The 24,463-nt window shown below is 35.8% G+C and overlaps 1 protein-coding gene across 1 annotated transcript in view; it reads left to right on the top strand.

Moving 5' to 3' along the window:
• The window catches only part of Ube2v2 (ubiquitin conjugating enzyme E2 V2), a 37,543-nt gene that overhangs the window by 1,334 nt on the left and 11,746 nt on the right, over window positions 1–24,463 (top strand). Inside the window, exon 2 of the mRNA XM_027932823.2 lies at window positions 16,523–16,671. Within this exon, the coding sequence (XP_027788624.1) occupies window positions 16,523–16,671 (149 nt within the window). The remainder of the gene's footprint in view (window positions 1–16,522; window positions 16,672–24,463) is intronic.

Here is a 24,463-nt window from a genome sequence, read left to right as displayed (position 1 = left end):
CTTTTAATATATTTTTTTAGTTGTAGATGGATACAATACCTTTTTTTAAAAAAAAATTTTATTTTTATGTGGTGCTAGGAATCAAACCCAGTGCCTTCCACATGTGAGGCAAGCACTCTACCACTGAGCTACAACCCCAGCCCTAAAAGTGAAGTTTTAGCGTTACAGTTTTTGTTTTTGCTAGTTGATATCCATTTGCTTGTGAATGGGGCCTTATCCTTTTCAGACTTGTGTTTGGTACCTATAGTTAAAAGTATACTTGAAAATTAAATAATAAGATGATACATTTAATTGGATAGTTTTCATCCTCCCTCCCCCAACACTAGACATGAGAGAATGTTAAAATAATTTGAAAAAGAGGAGACATTAGATGATACTAGGGCCACATACTTTTTATTAACAACTTTTAGTTTTTATAGGAAGTTGAATATACACTATAAACAAGTTGCTGATAGTTTATTAGGGTGTTTGTTGCACATTAGAATCCTGTTTATATTTCAACATTCTGTTACAGTTTCACTGTTTTTAGATATAAGAAATTTGGAACCTTGGAATAATTAAGAAAATATACTTTAGGCAGTCGAGTTTTCATAAACCATTGAAATTCACTTTGAAACTTGTTAGTGTGGATATGGCTCAGTTGAAGAGTGTTTCCCTAGCATATGCAAGGCCTTGGGTTTGATTCCTAGTACTGCAACAACAAAATGCCATGCTTAGTTTCATATTGTTTTATTTACCTATTTTTGTGCTTTAGATAATTGATGGTATTGTCAAATTGGGAGGGGATTGAGTCAAGAAGAAGCTTTACACTATGTTTTGAAATGAATTATTTTTGAATTACACTATTAGTTATATTTTTGTTTGCTTTTTGGTAGCATGAGAGGGAAACAGTACTTACACAAGTAAATATAAATAAATGTTATATGAAATTTAAACTGAAATTTGATGTTGAAATTTAAAATTAGATGAGCTGGATGGATAATATGTTTTTTTCTTTAAGCCAAAATATCTTAATACAAATAGTTATTTATGTTTTTTTTTTGGTTTGTTTGTTTTTTTGTGGACCTGGAGATTGAACCCAGGGCCTTGTGTATGTGAGGCAAGTACTCTACCAACTGAGCTATATCCCCAGCCCAAAATAGTTGTTTAATAGGCTAAAAAAGAAAAAAAAAAGGTGCAGTATATACGATTTTATATGTATATGTGCAACATGTATATGAATATTTGTTTATTTTTTTATATACATACTTAAGAATATTTTGGGGGGCTGGGATTGTGGCTCAGTGGTAGAGCGCTCGCCTACCATGCATGAGACACTGGGTTCAATCCTCAGCACCACATAAATGTAAAATAAAGATATTGTGTCCACCTAAAACTAAAAAATAATGTTAAAAAAAATTCTCCAGTTCAATGTTATAAAAAAAAAAAAAAGAATATTTTTGGTACTGGGGATTGAACAAAGGGGCACTTTACCATTGATCTACTTCCCAGCCCTTCCCCCTTTATTGTTACTATTTTCTATTTTGAGATGGTCTTACTAAATTGCTGAGGCTTGCCTTGAACCTATAATCCTGCTTGAGTTCATGGGAATACTGCTGTACCTGGCCAGAGCTAGTTTCTTGATTTTAGATTCTTTAATACTACTGTATCACACTGTATTCTTTTTTTTTTGGGGGGGGGGTGGGACTGGGGATTGAACTCAGGCACTCAACCACTGAGCCACATCCCCAGCCCTATTTGTATTTTATTTAGAGACAGAGTTTCACTGAGTTGCTAAATACCTCGCCATTGCTGAGGCTGGCTTTGAACTTGTGATCCTCCTGTCTCAGCCTCTGGAGCCACTGGGATTACAGGCATGCGCCACCACGTGCTGCTTCATCATATCATATTTTATGTATGCTTTGGTTGCTTTTATTTTGTGGAAACCCAGTTGTGTTATTTCACAGATAAATGCCATTAACGATAAAGGCAAAACACGTTAGAGAGAGACTAAAAAGGCATTATAGGTAATTAAGAGTCCATGTTGTTTTATCAAGTGAAAGGTTGTATTGCAAAGAATAAAATATTTAGACAAAGCGATGTTAGTGGCTAAATATTGTTCCACATTAAAACAAATTTGTGAGCACAAATTTGGTTTTATAGGCAAATGACATATGAATTGTTATAAATTTATGATTGTCTCTCAGGTTGTTTTGGGTGGAGTAGAGGAAGGGAATATACTGGTAATGCTACAAACAATTAATAGAACTGCATTTAACCTGATGTGTTAAATTTAAAATATTTACAGTATTGTAATTTATTATTTCTAAAGTGACCCTTATTTATTTTTAAACATTTTTTCAAAGTCATAGCCAGGTTTTGTTTAGGTAGGTAGATACATTCTCTTGGGATTGTTGGAATCAGTGCCTTAAAAATTCCCTATACTGGGCTAGGGTTGTGGCTCAGTGGTAAAGTTCTCACCTAGCATGCACAAGGCACTGGGTTCAATCCTCAGCACCACATAAATGTTAAACAAAGATATTATGTCCACCTAAAACTTAAGAATAAATATTAAAAAAAAATTTCCCTGTATTGGTTACCTAGAGATGTCATGGGAGAAAAATGTCTCTGAAGGAGGATTTGAGGAGTATCTGAAGAGTTAGGGGAACTTGACTCAGGACCAATGAGATTCTTGGCATATGTGACAGATTAGAATTTCAGCACAGGCCAGTCAAAGTCATAGACAGGTTTATTTAGAAAAGTAGATACATGTTCAGGAAGAATGGGGCAATCTCAAGAGAGAGATGTCTTTGGGGTGAAGCAAGGAATATACATGAATGCAGGTAATCTTCAGGGGGAAAGACATCCCTAAAATGGCTCTTTAGAACTTAAAAAAAAATCTTTAAAAATTCTTTAAAAAATATTAATTTTTTTAAAACACATTCTCCTTTCTTTTTCTCTTGTGGTGCTTGGGCTCAAACCTGGGGCCTTGTGCATGTTGGGCAAATGCTGTACTGCTGAGCTACATTTCTAGCCCCCTTTTTAAACATTTAATTCTGTTATCATTTCTTCTTTTTTCTACCTTTCTGTTCTTATTCTTACCTACTTTTCCGGATAGAGTACTTCTGGACAAGACTATATATTTGATAGATAGAAAGAACTTGGTTCCAAAAATGTTGGTACTGGGAAGATTGGGTAATGCCTGTGTAACCGGCTCATCTTCTCCAGGGATTTTGAAGTTATGAAAATTTAGAGTCTTATGGAAAAGAGCCAGTCTCCTTTGGCCCTTGACCACACCTTTGAGTGATTGTCATAAGGAAGCTGAAAATTCTGGTAGATGGAGCTGTAATGGATATTGAGTTTGGTTTCAGGAAGTTACTTTTTTTTTAAAGCTTTCCTAAGATATTCATGTACAGTACAGTTGTCTCTTTAAAGTGCACAATTTAGTGGGTTTTGCTATATTCACAGAGGCATGCTGTAGTTATCTTAGAACATTTTCATTTTCTCAGAAAGAAACCCTTGGGCTGGAGACATAGCTCAGTTGGTAGAGTGCTTACTTCACATGCACATCCCCAGAACCAAAAAAAAAAAAAAAAAAAAAGGAAAGAAACCCTTTTGTTTCACTAATGTGTGCCCTAAAGCCATTTATTAACCCCTACCAACTACCTGTGTACTTCTGTCTTGGTATATATGCCTATTCTATACTTTAATATGAATGCAATTATATTGTTGTATGTGGTTATTTGTGTCTAATTTGTGTAATGTTTTTAAGGGTTATCCATGTTGTAGATGTATCTATACTTTATATCCATTTTTGTGGCTGAAAACTATCCCACTGTATGGATATGCTGCGTTGCCTTTAACTGTTTGTTTGTTCATGCACATTTGGTTTGTTATCTGTTGGAAATGGACTGTTATAGACATTCAGGTTTTTGTATGGACATTTTTTTTTGGGGGGGGGGTAGATACCTAGGAGTGGAATTTTTGAGTAGTAAGGTGACTTTAACTATTAAGGGAACTGCCCTATTTTTCCCAAGAGTAATAATTTTACATTTGTACCAGCATTATATGAGAATACATCTTCACCAGTACTTCCTTGACTATGATTATAGTCATCATGAGATGTGACAGATATCTCATGATTTTGACTTGCATTTCACTGATGACTAGTGATATTGAATATTGCTTCATGTGCTTAGTAGCTGTTTGCCTATCTTCTTTGGAGAAATGTCTTTGTAGATCCTTTGTACATTTTTAAATTGGGCTTTTTAAAAAAAATTGTTTATTTATAGAGGTTCTTTATAGATACAAGTCCCTAATCAGATATATGGCTTGCAGGTGTTTTCTTCTGTCAGTTGTCTTTACTTTTTGTTTGGTACCAGGGGTTAAACTCAGTAGTACTTAACCACTGAGCCACATCCCCAGCCATTTTTTGTATTTTATTTAGAGACAGGGTAGTTACTTATTTAGTGCCTCGACATTGCTGAGGCTGGCTTTGAACTTTTGATCCTCCTGCTTCAGCCTGCTGAGCTGCTGGGATTATAGGCATGGGCCACCATGCCCAGCATCTTCTTGATGGTATCCTTTGAAACCTAAAAGTTTTAAATTTTGTTGAACACCAATTTATCGGTTTTTCTATTTTATTAAAATGCAGAGTATGGCTTTTTTTTTTTTTTTTTTTTTTTTTTTTTTTTGATTAGCTGCTGCTTTGTACTCTTGAATTCTATTGATTGTCATGTGATGAGGCAGGAGTCACATCTTAAAAGGTGTGAGGTTTATCCCCATGTTACAAGTTATGTAGGTAGATATTAGGCATACTGCAAAGTTTATTCTTTGGAAATACTGTAATTATGCAATGTAGTGACTGGAATATTATTGAAAAGTACAAGCAGTGCATAGTCTAGTGTTACCTGCTACTGAAATTACCAGTTGTGGTTTACTAAATTGTACTGATGAGTGGCTGTTTCCTCAGAGGAAATACTTAAGTTATTGAAAAGTCTTTAATTTTTGAAAAAGAATGTTAGGTAACTGTTGAGTTCTCCCTGGATCTGTCTGTCTAGATAGCTGAGATATCTATAGTGTAACTAGCAGAGCCTACAACAACTTACTGCATTATATTTGAATGAGTCCCCTTCCATAGCTGGGGATTGAACACAGGGCTTTGTGCATAGGAGGCAAACACTCTACCAACTGAGCTATATCCTCAGTCCCCTATGGTGCAATTTCTATGTAAGTGACTTAAGAATGGCAAAGTACAATCTGTTTTCCCCTTTGCACATCATAATATTTCACTAAATTTTCATTTTTAATTTACTTTTATGAATTGAAATAGTACTAACAATAATTTATTGTTTATTTCCTCCTATTAGCTGAATTAGTGTCAAGTGAATAGGCTTCTGAATGAAATATCCACATAGTTGCAGGTTTTTGTGCAGGTGGCTGGTGGGTGGGAAATGGTGCTTAGGTTGTAACCTAAAGAGTAACAGTAGCATGGTTCATATTCTTTTATACAATGCATGTTCCCCATGACAAGATTGAGTTACTTTGTAGATGATCTAATCCTAAAGTTTTTCTAATTGTATTTGAAGGTATAGAACAAATACATCAAATCCACAAAGTTTCATTTGAATTTTGTTTTTTTTTCCAGATATATTTTTCTATTTTTACCCTATTTCATCAACTCTAAGACCCATTTTAATTTCTGAAATGAGTATTTCAGAAATTTATGTTTTAATTGGTAGTGTTTTTTCCCTTTCTTTCTTTGTTTTTGGGTATCAGGGATTGAACTCAGGGGTACTTGATCACTGAGCCACATCCCCAGCCCATTTTTGCATTTTTATTTAGAGAAAGGGTCTCACTGAGTTGCTTAGTGCTTTGCTATTGCTGAGGCTGACTTTGAACTCACAATTCTCCTGTCTCAGCCTGCTGAGCCACTGGGATTATAGGCGTGTGCCACTGTATCGGCTCTGTGTTTTTTTTTTTTTTATTTCTTAAAGTAATGGTTCATCATATAGTTGATGCCATTTTAGATTTAGTAAAAATTTTTTTTTTGGGGAGTGGGTGGGCGGGCAATACTGGAATTGAAACCAGGTGGACTCCACCATTGAGCTACATCCCCAGCCTTTTAAAAAAATTTTTTGAGACAGGGTCTCCTTAAATTGCCTAGACTAGTCTTGAACTTATGATCTTGCCTTGGTCTCCTGAATCACTGCAGTTACAAACATGTGCCATCATACCTGGCAAAAGACTGTATTTAAAAATACATTAAGAAGCACTCATTGAGGTGAACATGTTCTAGATTCTGTACTGGTTTCTACAACAATGTTAACGTGTTCTTATTTATTAACTGAATACAAAGCAACTGTTATAAATTAAAACTTAAATGTATTCTAGTGAAATACGTTTTTAATCTTGTGCAGTTTTTTTGGAAATATTTATTTTAGAGAGCTAGATTTCTGTTTCTGGTAAGCTTTCATTTCAGCAAAATGATATTACCTGTTTTTTTTTTTTTCTGTTAATTACATAAATAATATTTTAGGTTTGGCATGGTGGCGCATGGGTGTAATCCCAGCAGTTCAGGAGGCTTAGAAAGGAGGATCCCTAGTTCAAAGCCAGCCTCAGCAATTTATTGAGGTCCTGCTTCTAAAATACCACAAAGGGCTGGAGATGTGGCTCAGTGGTTGAGTGCCCCTGGGTTCAATTCCCAGTACACCCCCCCCAAAAAAAAAAATTAATATTAAACCAATATTTATATATATTCATGATGTCTCAGTGATGGCTGCAATTCAGTTCTAAAAATGTTTTTTTCTTTTTTTACTTTGTAAATATATTTTATTTAAACAGCCTGAGTTTTTGAAACTGGGACCAGTCTCCTACTCTCCCCAAATTTCAATTCTTTATAGTCCTAACCATAGGAAAAAACAGAAAAACTAAAAATAAACAATTAATTATTCTTACGAATTTATATAATCACAAGGTAGCAAGTTCCTTTTTACTACTTATTATGTACTAGGTAAACTGTGCGCAATATATACACACACTCATATATATAAAATCACAATTAAACCTCATGATACTCCTCTTAAAGAAAATATACTAGATGGGCTGGGGTTGTGGCTCAGCGGTAGAGGGCTCGCTTAGCATATTTGAGGCCCTGGGTTCGATCCTCAGCACCACATAAAAATAAATAAAATAAAACTATATATAAAAAAGAAAATATACTACATAGTTTCTCATTTAGCTTTTTAAAAAATATTATTTTAGTTGTATATGGACATCATATCTTTATTTCTTTTTATGTGGTGCTGAGGGTCGAACCCAAAGCCTCACTCATGTAAGGCAAGTGCGCTGCCACTAGTTACAACCCAGCCCATTCATTTAGCTTTGACTTGCTTTTTAGCTGGGGAAACTATCTGAGGATTAAGCTTAGGAAAAAAAGCCACCCATGCTAGCTAACCTGTCCTTCATAAATTAATCCTCAACTGAGTGGTCACCGCCTACTTGCATTCACAATTATTACAGACACAGTGTAAAAGGACCAGATATGATAAATTTCTTCATTTGCCACATGAATTGATAGACATCACACAATAGTTCAATCCCTTGGCCTTTACAATAGTTATCTCTCCTGGACTTATACTGAATGAGTTTTCTGATAATACATGGTTATAAATCTTAATATGAAAAAGAAGGCTTAGGTAAACAGAGTGTTTTGGGAAATTCTGCAAGAGCAATAGGACAACTATGAAAATAAACATGCAGATTTCAACATACTGATCATCTCACATACTTACCCCATTTTTCCCCTGAAGCAATAGCAGCTGTAATCTACTTGTTAAGCAAAAATTCTGGACACAATATACTATTAATATGCAAAGTTGATTATTGCCACCTTATGTATACATACCGAACAAATAAAGACTTTAAATATTTATTTTTATTAGTACATATAGTACATATAGCTATACATAATAGGTTCATTTGACATAATCATATACACATGGAATATAATTTGCTTCATTTTGGTACCCTGTTCAGTTCAAAAGGTTTTTTAAAAATGTAAATAGTATTGTTAATTGTGGGGTTGTAACTGATGTTTTTGAAACAGCCACTTGGGGTTAGCATTATGGAACAGGGTTTTTTTAATAGTAAAGAATGGTGATGGGAATTAATGATTTAGATTCTATTTCTTGTATTACTAAATGTTCAGAACTGATAGGATGCCAGGGCTACCAAGCTAGGAATTCCACCTATATAGTGCTTGGAAATAAGCAAGTACATGCAGTCCAGAATAGAAGGCAGAGAAAAATGATCATACAGAATAATATCATTTACTCTTGGGAACACTTTACTTTTGTTAGAGCTCTAAAATATTCTAAATATCTTTATGGGGAAAAGAGACCCAGTCAGTTTATATTTATCATCTTATTTTTAGTGCCTTAAAATAAATTTTATTGTGTATAGTTAAGTATTCATATGATGTCATTTTACACATTTATACACAGATACAGACATGTATAAATTGCTACTGTAATGAAACAAATCAACATACTCATCATCTCACATATTTACCCCATTTTTCCCCTGAAGCAAGAGCAGCTGTAATCTACTTGTTAAGCAAAAATTCTGAACACAATATGCTATTAAGCATGATCCTCATGTTGTATTAAATCTGTAGACTTCTTATGCTACGTATCTGCTGCTTTGTTTCTGTTGACCTTCATCTCCTCATTTTTTTCCCCCTCAAGCACCGTTTCATTCTTTGTATATTTGACCTTTTATGTGTTGCTATTAAGTCTTTTTTATTTTTAAAAATTTTCATTAGAGCTTTATGGTTATACATGATAGTTAGGTGGGTCTGTTTTTTTCACTTACAGTTGATATAATTCACATACTTTAAAATAACTTTATAATGTTTTAAATGATGTGACATAGTTTGCCTAAATGTATATGGCAATTGTTCTTTAAGAAGTTTTTATACTGCCAAACATTTTTGTTTAGTTGCTTTTCTACACTCTTCATCTCTTTTAGGTGTTTATTGCTATGAAGCAAATCATCTCAAAACGTAGTGGCTTCAAACAATAATGATTTTTATTTTTCATGACATAGGAATTGACAGCTTGGTGTTCAGTACATGGTAGTTTTGCTGCTAGATGTATTTGGAGAAGCTGCTGTGGCTTCTTCAGATGGCTGGTTTGGTGTTCCTCACATCCTTATAAGTGTCAGGGTGGTCAGGAATCTTATATGATGATTAGTTTCCAAGAAGCAAGCAGAAGCTACCAGGCCTCTTAAAAGGACTTAGCATTACTTCTATTACATTCTGTTGATCAAAATAAGTGGGAAAGTCAGCCCAGCTTCAAGGGGAGCAGAGACAGGCTCCGTCTTGTTGAGAGGAGAAAGGGATGGGGCCTGGGTCTGGGCCTGGAGGGTAGGAAAAATGATGTACCATGGTTCTAGATGTTGTTAATACCTGTGTTTTGTTCTTGAGGGTAAGTTTTACAAGCAGGATTTTAAGTCATAGCATATAAATGTTCAAAATTCTTGTTATTTTTTTGTTAAATTAACTTCTTAAGCAAGATTTGCAGTCACTAATATATTTTCCCACAGTTTTATCTTATTGGAATTTTTCTTCCAGTAATAATAACCTCATTTTAATTTTAGTTTGCATGTATTTGTTTAGATCTGTGTGTATGTATATTACATGTATTCATTTTACTACTTCTTCAGTGGAACTGTATATTGATATTTAAGGTGTTTTTTTTTTTTTTTTTTTTCCTGAGACAGAAAAAAATCTTGCTATGTTGCCCAGGCTGGCCTTGATCTCCTGGGTTCAAGGGATCCCCCTGCCTCAGCCCTCTGAGGAGCTGGGACTATTTTACGCAGCAGTATGCAAAGATTTTAATAGTTTAAAAATCACCTTGAGGGGCTGGGATTGTGGCTCAGTGGCAGAGCGCTTGCCTTGCACGTAGGAGGCACTGGGTTCGATCCTCAGTACTACATAAAAATAAATAAATGAAGGTATTGTGTCCAAATACAACTTGTGTGTGTGTATATATATATATGTGTGTGTGTGTGTGTGTATATATATATATATACACACACACACACACACACACACACACATATACATATACATATATTTATTGAGCCCAGAGGCACTTTACCACTGAGCTCCATCCCCAGCCCTTTTTATTCTTTATTTTGAGACAAGGTCTCACTGAGTTGCCCGGGCTGGTCTTCTAACTTCTGATCCTCCTGCTTGGGTCATTGGGATTCCAAGTGTGTACCACTGTGCCTGGCTCAATTTGAAAATTTTATACCTTATACTAATTACTTTTACCCTTTTGCCTTGAATTTTTTTTTTTTTTTTTTAACTTCTTAGGATAGGATCACATCTGATTTTCTGAAACAGTGTTACAAATGAAACCAGAGAAGGTTAAATAGGGAGGAAAATCAGACTTTCCCTCTCTGTGGAGGGAAACCAATTTTTAATCTGTAATATATAATAATTCTTGACTTTGTGATTGAGAGTTACTATATGCAGAAGTGTTTTGTTTTGTTTTTTAAGTGAGTTGTTGTTGGTGGTGGGTCCTTGCTGTTGCCCAGTCTGGCCTCTAACTCCTCAGCTCAAGCCAACCTTCTGCCTCATTCTTCCGCCTCATTTTTCCAAGTAGCTGGTTCTACAAATTCACAACACTGTGCCCTGCTAAGACTCACAAATTTTTAGGAAGTGAAACAGTATAAATTGCACAACTCTTGAAATGGATTTAATGTTTGATTCAGAAGGCATTTCAGACACTGTATAGATAGTTTGTTTCAAAATCAGTTTATGAGCCAGATATAGTAGTCACCTGTAATTCCAGCAATTGGAGAGGCTGAGACAGGAGGATTGCAGGTTTGAGGCCTATCTGGGCAATGTAGTGAGAGCTTGTCTCAAAAAAAAATAAAAAGGGTTGGGGATATAGCTCATTGGTAGAACACCTCTGGGTTCAATCCCCAGTACCACCAAAAAAAAAAAAAAAAATATCTCCGATAGCTTGTTTTCATAAAGTGCAAGAATCTTACATTTGAAAGGGGCTTTAGAGATACTGTGGGTCAGCAGCGGTTCTGGGGGGCGATAGAGATGTGGCAAGATTTCTCCTTTCCACAGCCTTATCTCAGTCTAGTAGATCTCTCTCCTGCAGTGGGCTCTTATATGTTGGTCATTGAGATATGCTGAGAGTGAACAAAAGATTTTATATCACTGATGGCATTCAGCCAAAGTATGAAAGTAAACGCTTTACCCAGAGTCATCTGACTACCCAGAGTCATCTGACTAGTATCTTAGTAAAGGGGAACTATCAGTTTTTAAAAGTTTTATGTTGCCTTTTCTTGTCTTATATTTTTCATACTCTAATTGTGTCATTTCTGTGATTTGCCTCCCCTTTGAACTGTAAGCTCCATCAGGGAAGGAACTATGAAGTTGCTCCTATAGTTGATGAGGGTGTGTTTCCCATCCCCATCAGATTTGCAGGATTTGGGGACAGTTTAACCAGGAGTTAGGGAAGCGAGTACCATCTAGGACCAAATAGGTTTCATGATGAAGCCATGGGAATAATGGCCGTGAACTTGGGTTTTGAACTAAGTTTCAACCCTTATTCCTCCACTCATGCTCCATGTTGTTATGTCAGACCATATGAAAGTGCTATTTCTGTTGGTTTAAAATAAGCCTGAGCATTAGCAATTTCGTAAGGCTTAACCTAATAATTAAGCCTCAGTTGGTTTTTTTTTTTTTTAAATTTGTGGTGCTGGGGATTGAACCCAGGGCCTTGTGCATGCAAGGCAAGCACTTGACCAACTGAGCTATATCCCCAGCTTAAGCCTCAGTTTTCTTACCTAGTAAAAGGTGAGGTTTAATAACTTGCATAGTGAACTATGATAAAATACTTTTGCCTGTAAAGTTTTTAGCAAATGTCTGTCACATAGACATGTTCAATAAATATGTTAGTTTTCATTAAGTCGGCTATATGGGGAGTTGAATTCCCAGATTGATAAAGGAACCAGAGAGCTAAAATTTAACAGATGCGGCTTTTAATGAGTTCCATCTTAACAAGGTGAACCCTCTAGTTTTTTGAAGAGTGACAGAAACCTATGTGTCTAAGGAAACTCTGCAAAGGGAAGATGAGCAGAGGCTGGTTGTGGAACCTGGAAGAGCTGGATTGTCCACCAGTACATGTGTTCCTGTCACCCTCCTCCTTATCCCCACAGATACCCTGGAAACTGGGGAAAGGCAGACCTGGGTGTTTATGAGGAGCACCTACAGTAAGGTTAGAAAGTAAATGAGATGAAAAACATTTTAAAGGTGTTTTCTTTAATTTTTGAGTAGATGATCATTCACCTGGTCAAACTGTGCAGTAATATCTCTTTATTCTTGTCCTCCCAACCAGACTAGTATTTAAAAATATTTGTTCAATTTGTGTTTTCACCCTACCCGCCATTAACTTGAAAAAAATTAAAATGGGAAAAAGACAAAAGGTCAAAAATTCATGTATTAAAATTAGAAAATCTTTTTTCTAATGAGCATACTAAGACATGACTTCTCCTGGAGTTTTTTTGTCAGTCTTTATGCGTTTTTTGGGCACTGGGCTAAGGGGGCGGGTAGCATGTGAATTTAAGGCAATTAATAAGATTAGATATATTTCAGCTGAAAAATTGAGGCATTCACCCCCCCCCCCCTTTTCAGTACTAGAGATTAAACCCATGGGTGCTTTACTACTGGCTACATCCCTAGTCCTTTTTATTTTTTGAGATAGGATCTTGCTTAATTGCTGAGGCTGGCCACAAACTTGTGATCCTCCCGTCAGCCAGTCAAGTCCTGGGATTGCAGGAATGTACTGCTGCCCCTGAGGAGGCATGTTTTCCAGGTTCTTTGCAGTCATGGTTTGCTTATTAATATTACTACTATTTTTGGTCATGGTAGAGGATCCTTGTGGTGTAGTTACTAGAAAATTCAGTTGGTGGGAAACCTGGAGACTTGAATTCTTGATGTGATTTGGTGACCAGTGTTTCTGTAACCTTAAGATTTTTTTCTGCAATTTGAGATTCAGAGGGCAGTCCTTGTGTAGAGTAACTTTGTGAAGCAACAGCCCCATCTTGTGGCTGTTTTCTCTTCACAGGCATTAATGGTTAAATGAAATAAGACCAGAGTGCTCTAGCTCTGAATTTGAAAATATAGCTCATCATTTGTTTTGGTTTTGAGTTTTATACTTTATTAGAATTTTTTTAAGTGTTAACATTGTCGGGTACAGTGGCTCATTCCTAAAATCCCAGCTACTTGGGAAGCTGAGAGAGAGTCATAAGTTTGAGACCAGCCTCAACAATTTAGGCCTCGAGCAATTTAGACCCTGTTTCAAGAAACTAAGTAAAAAAAAAAAAAAAAATAATGAGGATGTAGCTCAGTGATAAAGCACCCTGGGTTTAATACCCATTGCCAGAAAAAAAATGTTAACATTGCCAATAATGATGAGTCTTATTAATATTAAAGCTATTTTCCCAAACTGTTATGTGGAGAGGTGGCAAAAAGTTTAGCAGTAAATGTTTGTCACATTTATGGTACTTAAGTACAGGAGACATAAATTTTACATTGTTTCTTTGTAGTTTTGGATGCTTGCCTTGACACAAAATGGAGGAAAAAATTTAACACATTTAGTTATTTTTGGAGGGCTGACTTTATAATGGCAAGGGTAATTGAGCTTGTTTGCTTGTTTAAGATTACTTCAAAAAGCAGTTTTATACAAATGTGTTATAAAGATCGTGATTCTGTAGCTACCAAAAATAAAGTAAATAAACAAATAAACGGAGTAGTGTCTCACTAAAATGTAAATAGAAACTTAGAATAAAATTTCCAGAGGCCACCCTACCAGAATTTACAAGGAGCTTTGATTCTCAACAACTCAGATGGAGTTAAATAGAAGTTTATGTCATGCTTTGGACACTACAATGACCACAGTCAATATTTATAGTATATAAGGTATACTCTTTATGAATTTCTACAGTGATTCAGTAAGGTAGGAACTATTGTTATCTGATTTATAGCTAAAAAAATGTTGCTAGGATTACATATCAAAAGTGAGTGGCAGCTGGCTGCGGTGGGCCACAGAGGCTGAGCCAGGAGGATCATGAATTCAAAGCCAGCCTCAGCAACTTAGTGAGACCTTGTATCTAAATAAAAAATATTTAAAAAGGACTGGGATGTGGCATAGTGGTTGATGCCACTGGTTTCAATTGCCAGTACCAAAAAAAAAAAAAAAAATGTGATTGGCAAAACTGAAGCTGGAGCTGGCTTTAGGCAGTTTAATTCCTAGATCTGTGTGTTTATGCCACCAGGGTGTACTACTGTATAGCTAATAACACTGTACAACTAAGTGGTGAAAAGGGCATTAAGATCTAGAAACTAGGTTTCCTTTTTCTTTTCCCAGAACTGGGGGTTTGAACCCAGGAGTATTCTACTGAACTACATCCCAACCCTTTAAATTTCTTTCTTTCTTTTCTTTTTTTTTTTTTTTTTTTTAATTTTGAGAAAATGTCTCACCAAACTGCTGAGGCTGGCTTCAGACTTGATATTCTTCTGTTGCAGCCTCCCCAAAACTATGATTACAGGAGCATATCATTGTGCCTGTATAGAAACTAGGTTTTAATATTGGACCTGTTCCTGTGAGCTGTGTGACCTTGGGAATGTTGTATAACTTCTTTGGTTTCAAGTGGCTGTAGGAATAAATGGAATAATTTATTTAAAACAAGTGGTTACTAATAATCATAGTAATTATAATGACTACTGATATTGGGATTTATAGCAGCTCCATATTTCTGTGCTCTATGATTTTCAATCATTTTTATGAAGCATAGTATACAAAGTGGCTTATGGTTTTTGGTTTTATTTTGTTTTAAAGTTATGGTACTTATTGGATTTTCATTATATGTCCAGAAGGATTACCAAACATTAGTAATGCCTAGTTGCAAGTTGTGCATTACCATGCACAGTTGCTTTTAAGGACAAATCAGCCTATATGTATGTGTATGGGTGGGAGGAGAGAAAGCATACAAGCACATGCATATGGATCAGAGACAGGATTTTGAGGGCATTTATGTACTTTTAACAGAATTTGTGTGGTGGGGTTGGGGAATGTTTCATGTAAGATGTTCTTGAGAGCATGGAAGACCTCCCCTTTAATAGAGAGTCCTTACTGATACAGTAATCATAGGAAAGAAAGGTTTTGGAAAAGTAGATTTGTGGTTGGCTTCTAGGGATTGGAGATTGGAATTATGGGAAAGACCAGGTTCCTTGAGAAAGAAGGCATAAATGTAAACAGGACATTCTAGGCACAGGGATTCCTGTTAAGATTTTAGTAATACAGTAAGGAATGTTAAGGTCAAAAGAGAAATGAACATTTATGAACATTCTGTTGAGGTCTAGAAAATGGAAAAGTGTGACATGGAGTGGAGGTGTGAGAAGGGTTACTGGATGATGAAACATTTGCTAGATTGTGCCAGGAGGTGGTGGGAGTGTCCTAGAAAATTTAGGAATATGAGATTTATTCTCAAATCAGGTAATGCCCCAAGTGACCTTTGAGTGATGGTGTTGACCTGGTAGAAGTAGGCCAGGTAGAAGTAAAAGTAGGACCAGAGTCCTAACTAATGGAAAGACGAGGAGTAGGAACCATCGGGAGGGCTACTTCTGTATCTAGAAAACTGTAGCTTCTGGTGAATTTTCTAACATGGAACATGATTCTTATTAAAAATTATTAAATGGGGCTGGGGTTGTGGCTCAGCGGTAGAGTGCTCGCCTAGCATGTGTGAGGCGCTGGGTTTGATCCTCAGCACCATATAAAAATAAATAAATAAATAAACAATTAAAAATTATTAGAACATATACATTAAATAATTTAACCATAAATTTTTGGGTCATGCCTACTTACTTGATACAGAATCCTTGGCTTGGAACAGAAATCTCAAGTAGGAATTTTTTTTTTAATGATTTCCTTATGATTGATTTATGTTAGTGTAAAATTGATTAAACAGGAATTTATATATACATTTTATTCTGTTATTAACTCATTAAGTCCCAGGTTTTCAATTCTCCAAATATTTTAGTGAAATTGATACAAGTGCAAGTTTGAAATCATAATCTAGAATTTATATATTTCTACATATGTAGTTTATATATGAATAAATATAACATTAAAGTATAAAGTAATGTGAAAATACATATATGAAAAAATACATATTAAAATGTTCTAATCTTCATTTATTACTTTTCTCAAAAGAATAGAACTCTAAAAACAATATTTATCAAAAGTTATCATAAGTAGTATATTTTTTGTTCAATTTATGTTTTTGTAGGTATCCCACATCTGGGATGATGGTACGTAATGGGTTAATGTTTGATACAGTGCTTTCTATATCAAACAGAAGTCATTTGTAAAATTAATTTGGAAGAAGTTGAATTTACATATGTGTAGCTCTTATTATGAGTTTTGTACATTTACATTGATGTTCTTTTGTGTAGGAGTTAAAGTTCCTCGTAATTTTCGCTTGTTGGAAGAACTTGAAGAAGGACAAAAAGGAGTAGGTGATGGCACGGTTAGCTGGGGACTTGAAGATGATGAAGATATGACACTTACAAGGTGGACAGGCATGATTATTGGGCCACCAAGGGTCAGTGCTATAAATTTATATTTTTTCTATTAATATTGTTACTTTAGAATAAACCTTATTTTTATACTATTAATATTAAAATAAAAACTTATGATAAACCTTTAATTGAAAGAATTATTCTGTTAAATAATTTTGTATACATTTATGGGTATCTCTTGTGTGCAGGGTGTAATGCTTGATTATGAGGAGGATTGTGGGGGGAGGAAGATTGAGATGATTTTGTCATGAAGGTGTTTGTAGTTTAGTAGAGGAAAAAAAATCAGTAGAAATGACAGATTCTAAATATGGCAGAGCAAGTTCACTATGGGACTTTAGAATATGTTTCTTCTAGCTGGAATAATTGAGGAAGGCTGGACAGTGGAGGAAGTTGCCTTTGGAATGAGCCTTAAAGAACTGACTGGTAGGATTTCTGAAGGTGGTGATGGGGATGGAGAACATTCCAGATAGAGAGGAAAAAGGTGAGGAAATGGAGGGGGTGTTTGGGAGGAGCAGTCATTTTAATGTAACATTTTACTAACCCCCTTGTATGTATATAACCAAGGGTTTCTAATTTTATTGAGCGCACATTTCTATTTTCCCCTCTGTTTCGCGTGCCTTGGAAATGCTGTGGGCCTCAATTTCTTCATTTATAAAATATATTAAAAAATCTAGGGTTCTGCTGATGTAGCTCAGTGGATAAGCATGTATGTATTTAGCATGCTGAAGTCCTGGGGCTCAATCCCCAGCACCAAAAAAAATGAAACAAAACAAAACACAACTGAATTTTTACATACTGACTAGTATTGTTGGCAGTTGGTCTGTTGTGCATTATTCTTAGATCTTTCTTGGGTTTATAAAGATCTATTTTTTTTTTTTTTTCTAGATTAGGATTCTTTTTTTCCTGCATTGCATTTCTTACTCAAAGGTCCAACCTACTATACTCCCTGCAGTGTTTTTGGAACATGTGTTATGTAATGTTTTTGCCTTGCAGGAAAGAATACAAATTTGAAGGGTTTCTTTAAATCTTTGGTGTTTTTTTTTTGTTTGTTTGTTTTTTGCTGTTGAGTAAAGATTACATTTCCTCTTGATTATTGCAAAAGAAAAATAGGTCAAGTAATTAGCAGTGTTAACTTTAGAGAATAAATTAATGAATGTTTTATGTTGTTTTCTGGTGTTCCTTTGCAAAATTCTCATACGTTCTTTTTTTTTTTTTAAATTTTTTTTTTTTTTTAGAGAGAGAGAGAGAATTTTTTTAATATTTATTTTTTAGTTCTCGACGGACACAACATCTTTGTTTGTATGTGGTGCTGAGGATCGAACCCGGGCCGCACGCATGCCAGGCGAGCGCGCTACCTACCGCTTGAGCCACATCCCCAGCCCCCTCATAGGTTCTTAACCGTCACCTTCTTCCTTCCCCTTCTCTGGTTTTTCCTTAAGACATTTAAGGAAGGAAATAGGATGTTGATGGTTAGAATTTTTTATAACTTGGAATTTGTAATGAATACTTGGAGTTTTTACTGCCTGTGAACCAAGTCTGTTTTGTTTTTTAAAAAAATGCTTGTAATTTATGAACATTCTGACTTAGAATAGTTTGGAGATTTAAGTCAGAAGTTAGATATAAATTTGTGAAACTGTTTAGATTTGGTTTCTCCAGCCATTGTTTCTGCCTCCAGTGGATTCCCCCGACCCCTGCTCCCCTAGCTGGGGTTTCATTTTGTCTTGCCCAGGCTGGTCACAAACTTGTGGGCTCAAGTGATCCTTCTGCCTCAGTCTCCTGAGTAACTGCGACTACAGGTGTTCATCATCACACCTGGCTCTTTCAGTGGACTTAAGAATGTTTTGGAGCTTGTATATGGGTTCATCAGTGGTCTTTTTTATTTTATTTTTATTAATATAATTTAAAAAATATATATATATTTAGTTTTAGGTGAACACAATATCTTTATTTTACATTTATGTGGTGCTGAGGATTGAATCCAGTGCCTCATGCATGGTAGGTGAGCCATCTACCATTGAGCCACAATCCTAGCCCATCAGTGGTCTTGTGAGTTGACCCATAGCACAGTTCCCAGATGTTGAGGAAATGTTAACAGCTCCTGCTTACTTTCTCACTCAGTTGGGGCTCCCCATGATAATTCCCCAAGTCAGCTGCCTTTTCTGGTGTCATTGAACCACAGAAAACACCATGTACCATCCATCCCTAGGTAGTGAAGGCTGTTTCTCTGCAAGTAGCGCAGAGGGACCTAGGGAACATAGACAAGATGCTACTCTGGACCCTCTTCTTTCTATGGATTGTAGTACTGGAGCTGTAAGAGAGAAAAAGTAATATCTTTTCCTCATTTATCACAAGGTTTATGGCTGAGAAACTGGTAGTAAAAGATTAACAAGAGAAGAACATACAAATTATGAAGAAGAAATGAATACCTAAAGAAACAGGGAAGCCTGTGTATTTTTATACTGACTTTGATGAAGAATGAATGTGGACATTTGCAGGAGCATGCTTGGACAAAGGGAATATGATCTAGTGGTAATAAATTGGGCAGAATTTAGTAAGTCCTATTCAAATTTTTCTGTGTGCCTTCAGAAATGAGGATTTTCCTTTCCTGTGGATATCAGGAGAGTACCTCTGAAATGAAGTCTCATGATCTACTTCAGGGGAAAGTCAGCAAGATTTTGTGTTCTGCTGCAGGGAAGAAGGGGAGGCGCCTCGAGAGTAGTCTTCACTGTTTCTCCCATTTTCCCCAATGCCACGGTGCCATATTTTAGGGTAGTTTGTCCTGAATCCCATCAGGGCCCCCTCTGACCTTCTTTGGGTGCCAGGATGAGGCAGTAAGGGCATGGTCCTACAAAGGCACCCATACTTCCTGAGCTAGACTCTGTCTACGGTCCCCTTGTCTTCTCCAGTTCTGTTGAAGGCAGATGTTTACATTGCTGCCTTTCTGTAAAATAACAAGGGATAGTGTTTTACCCCAATTTTTTTCTCTTTATAAAGTGGAATATTTAGAGCAATTTTGTTCCCAGTTTTGAGTATCCACATTCAGCCACAACACTAGTAAGACTCTTACCTTCACATACTGTTTCATGGTTGTTTTTTATTTATTTTTTTCATTCTCTCTTTTTTTTTATTGGTTGTTCAAAACATTACAAAGCTCTTGACATATCATATTTCATACATTTGATTCAAGTGGGTTATGAACTCCCATTTTTACCCCATATACAGATTGCAAAATCACATCGGTTACACATCCACGTTTTTACATAATGCCATACTAGTGACTGTTGTATTCTGCTACCTTTCCTATCCTCTACTATCCCCCCTCCCCTCCCCTCCCCTCCCATCTTCTCTCTCTACCCCATCTGCTGTAATTCAATTCTCTCCCTTGTTTTTTTTTTTTCCCTTTCCCCTCACAACCTCTTATATGTAATTTTGTATAACAGTGAGGGTCTCCTTCCATTTCCATGCAATTTCCCTTCTCTCTCCCTTTCCCTCCCACCTCTAGTCCCTGTTTAATGTTAATCTTTTTCTCATGCTCTTCCTCCCTGCTCTGTTCTTAGTTGCTCTCCTTATATCAAAGAAGACATTTGGCATTTGTTTTTTAGGGTCATGGTTGTTTTTTATTTTGTATGATATTAATTAAGATCCTTAATATTTTTCCCCACCATGCTGAGGATTGAACCCAGGGCCTCACTCATTCAAAATACACACCCTACAACTGAGCTACATCCACAGCCTTTCTTTTTTTTCTTTTAAATTTTTTTTAAAGAGAGAGAGAGAGAGAGAGAGAGAGAGAGAGAGAGAGAGAGAGAGAGAGAGAAGGAAGAGAATTTTAATCTTTATTTATTTATTTTTAGTTATTGGTGGGCACAACATCTTTGTTTGTATGTGGTGCTGAGGATCGAACCCGGGCCGCATGCATGCCAGGCAAGCGCGCTACCGCTTGAGCCACATCCCCAGCCCCATCCACAGCCTTTTATATTTCTGCTTTTATTTTTATTTTTTGGTGGTGCTGGGATTGAACTCAGGGCTTTGTGCATGTTAGGAAAGCACTCTACCAACTGAGCTATATCCCCAGCCCTTGTATTCCTGTTTTTAAAATTATTCCAATAGTTATTTGGATCTATAGGATTAACAACTTTTCTTTGTATTTGTTTGTTCTATTTTCTGTAGCAATATTTGTTGGCATAAGAGGCTTAGTAACTTTTTCAAGCTTTCTCATATGTAAATAGAGGTACTGTCTCCATCTTTAGAAGTTGTGAGAATTAAATGAAATCATAGACAAAGGAGAGCACCTGACTTGTAAATATTAGCTCCTTTTCCTACCTTCATTTCTATTTTATTTTGCTATTTTGTTAGATAAAAGGAAGACTAGGCTGTTAATTTAAAATTTAGAGGAGGTAAAGTGTTAATTAAGATGTAGAAATTTAAATTTATTCTAAGCATTGAATTAGGTTAGTGGGCTAGTTTAGGGATCTCTATAACTTTACAAAAATTAAGGTAGAATTTATATTTAATGAAATATATAGATTTTGCTGTGAATTTGACAAATACCTCACTACCTCTGCTACTATTGAGATATAGAATCTTTTATTCACTTCAGAAAGCTCCCCATGCCCTTTTTCACTTGCTCTCCCTTCTTCCTGCTCCTGAGAGTAGTTTCACATGGTCTAAGACTTTGATCAGTAGAATCATAGCGTGCACACTTAATGGTTCTGCTTCTTTACACAATGTTTGCGCAACTCAGCTATGTTGTCACAGGTAGCAAAAGTGTTTCTTTTATTGCAGAATTGTATTTTAATGTATGGATGTCAGTTTTCCTGTTCATTAGGATTTTATCTTTCTGGATGTTAGAAATAAAACTGCAATGACTGTTCTCTTTTTTTGGTACTGAGAATTGAACCCAGGGTTACTTGACCACTGAGTTACATTTTCAGTCCTTTTTTGTTTTGTTTTTTTCCTCAGTTCTTTTTATTTTATATTTTAAGACAGGGTCTCACTAAGTTGCTGAGGCTATCCTCCAACTTGTAATTCTCCTGCCTTGGCCTCCTAGTCATTAGAATTACATGGGTTTACCACAGTGCCTGGCTACTATGAGTGTATTATCTTTTAAAAAATAATTTATTTTAATTAGGTATATATGACAGCAGAATGCATTTTGATTCATTGTACACAATTGCAGCACAACTTTACATTTCTATATTGTATACAGTGTAACATTGCACCTTATGTGCAGTCATACTTGTACCTAGGGTAATGGTATCCATCTCATTCCACCATCTTTCTTGCCTCCATGTACCCTCCCTTCTCTCCTTCCTCTTTGCTCAAAGTTCCTCCATTTTTCCCATGCCTCCCCTCTGCCTGTTATGGATCAGTATCCACTTATCAGAGAGAACATTGGCCTTTGGTTTTTTGGGATTAGTTTACTTCGCTTAGCATAATATTCTTCAACTCCATCCATTTACCTGCGAATGCCATAATTTTATTCTCTGAGTAATATTCTGTTGTGTATATATACCACAGTTTCTTTATCCATTAATTTATTGAAGGGCATCTAGTTTGCTTCCTGAAGCACAAGAAATAAAATCAAGAATTAATAAATGGGATAGATTCAAATTAAAAAGCTTCTTCTCAGCAGAAGAAACAATCAATGAGGTGAACAGAGAGCCTACATTTTGGGAGCAAATTTTTGCCATACACACGTCAGATAAAGCACTAATCTCTAGGATATATAAAGCTCTCAAAAACCTAACACCAAAAAAACAAACAGCCCAATCAATAAATGGGCTAAGGAGCTGAACAGACACTTCTCAGAAGAAGATATGTATTCAGTCAACAAATATATGAAAAAATGTTCAACATCTCTACTAATTACAGAAATGCAAATCAAAACTACTCTTAAGATTTTATCTCATGCGAGTCAGAATGGCAGTTATCAAGAATACAGACAACAATAGATGTTCGTGAGGAAAAGGCACTCTCATATATTGCTGGTGGGACTGCAAATTGGTGCAACCAATCTGGAAAGTAGTATGAAGATTCCTTGGGCTGGGGATGTGGCTCAAGCGGTAGCGCGCTTGCCTGGCATGCGTGCAGCCCGGGTTCGATCCTCAGCACCACATACAAACAAAGATGTTGTGTCCGCCGAAAACTGAAAAATAAATATTGAAATTCTCTCTCTCTCTCTCTCTCTCTCTCTCTCTCTCTCTCTCTCTCTCTCTCTCTCTCTCTCTCTTAAAAAAAAAAAAGATTCCTTAGAAAACTTGGAATGGAACCACCATTTGACTGAGCTATCCCACACCTTGGTCTATACCGAAAGGACTTAGCCACATCAGTGTTCATAGCTGCTCAATTCACAATATGAGTATATTCTTTTTTAAAAAATATATTTTTTAGTTGTAGATGGACACAATACCTTTATTTTGCTTATTTAATTTGTTTACGTGGTGCTGGGGATTGAACCCAGTGCCTCACACATGCTAGGCAAGCTCTGTACTACTGAGCCACAACCCCAGCCCCATGAGTATATTCTTTTTTTTTTAACCTTACAATTTATTTTTATTTTATTTTTTTTAGTCATACATGAGAGTATATTCTTAAAGAAGCCTTTTTATGAACATATGTTTGTTTCTGTTTTTCTAGGGTAAATGCCTGAGAGTAGAATTGGTACATTGTAGAGTTGGTGTATGCTTATTTTTCTTTACAAGAAAACACTAAATTATTTCTAGGTACAGCAAAGTGTAGGAGTTTGGGAGTTCTAGTTTTGTTTTTTTAGATATCTCAGGTATTTTTAATATTACAGAATTTTTTGGGTGGGGGGCTAGTAATTTTTTTTTTTTTTTAGTGTTCTTTTGTCTGATGAATTCAGATTGAAGAACCACAGACAAGATGATCTCTTGAGATCTAATTTTAGTAATTATTATATCTATCTAAAATGGAGGGCACACTATTTGTTATTAAACTTGGATGAGTTTTATACATCTCTTTTTGAACATATTGAAATGTTTAATAACATTTGTACCTTGATTGTTGCATGCATTTTACATTACAGTAGTTTAATGTTGCAAATTTTATATGCACTTGGGATTAGGGTTTATTTACAGTAAAGGAACCAGCTTGGTAAGTAAGATCAATAGAACAAATTAGCTTTTTTTTTTTTTCTTCCTGGTTTATATAGGAATCAGTAGATATTGAATTTGTTATCCTGTTTTAGTATAGACTATAAGTTAACCAAATAAAAGCCTTAAAAAAAAAAGTTAGTAGACATAAGAATAAGCATTGAAGTGAATAATCTAGAAGCTTTAAGTCATAGCCTTAAAATGGGTGTTTTATAAGGCAGTAATATTAATTAAACTTAATATTTAAGAAACCCTACTTCAACATTATGTCGAAGTGTAAACTTTGCTATTGGGTGCTATGGCACATGCCTATAATCCCAGTGACTGCGAGGCTGAGGCAAGAGGATGCTGAATTCAAAGCCAGCCTCAGCAAAAGTGAGATGCTAAGCAACTCATTGAGATCCTGTCTCTAAATAAAATACAAAGTAGGGCTGGGGATGTGGTTCAGTGGTCGAGTTCAATACCTGCTACTCCTCCCCCAACCAAAAAAAACCAAAACAACTTAGCTGTTGTATCTCTGATTTCAAATAATGATGTTTAATGAAACAGTAATGTAAGTATAAGTAATTGGAGACTTAAAATAATTATGTTTTACCACTGCAAGATGGTATAATATGATTTTCTCCCTGTCCCTTTCCCTGTCCCTCTGCCACTCCCTCGTACCAGGGATTAAACCCAAGGGCACTTAACTACTGAGCCA

Source organism: Marmota flaviventris, chromosome 15, assembly GCF_047511675.1.
Source record: "Marmota flaviventris isolate mMarFla1 chromosome 15, mMarFla1.hap1, whole genome shotgun sequence".
Taxonomy (NCBI): domain Eukaryota; kingdom Metazoa; phylum Chordata; class Mammalia; order Rodentia; family Sciuridae; genus Marmota; species Marmota flaviventris.
Note: the sequence above shows the minus strand (reverse complement) of the source record. Positions and strands in the feature narration are given on the sequence as shown.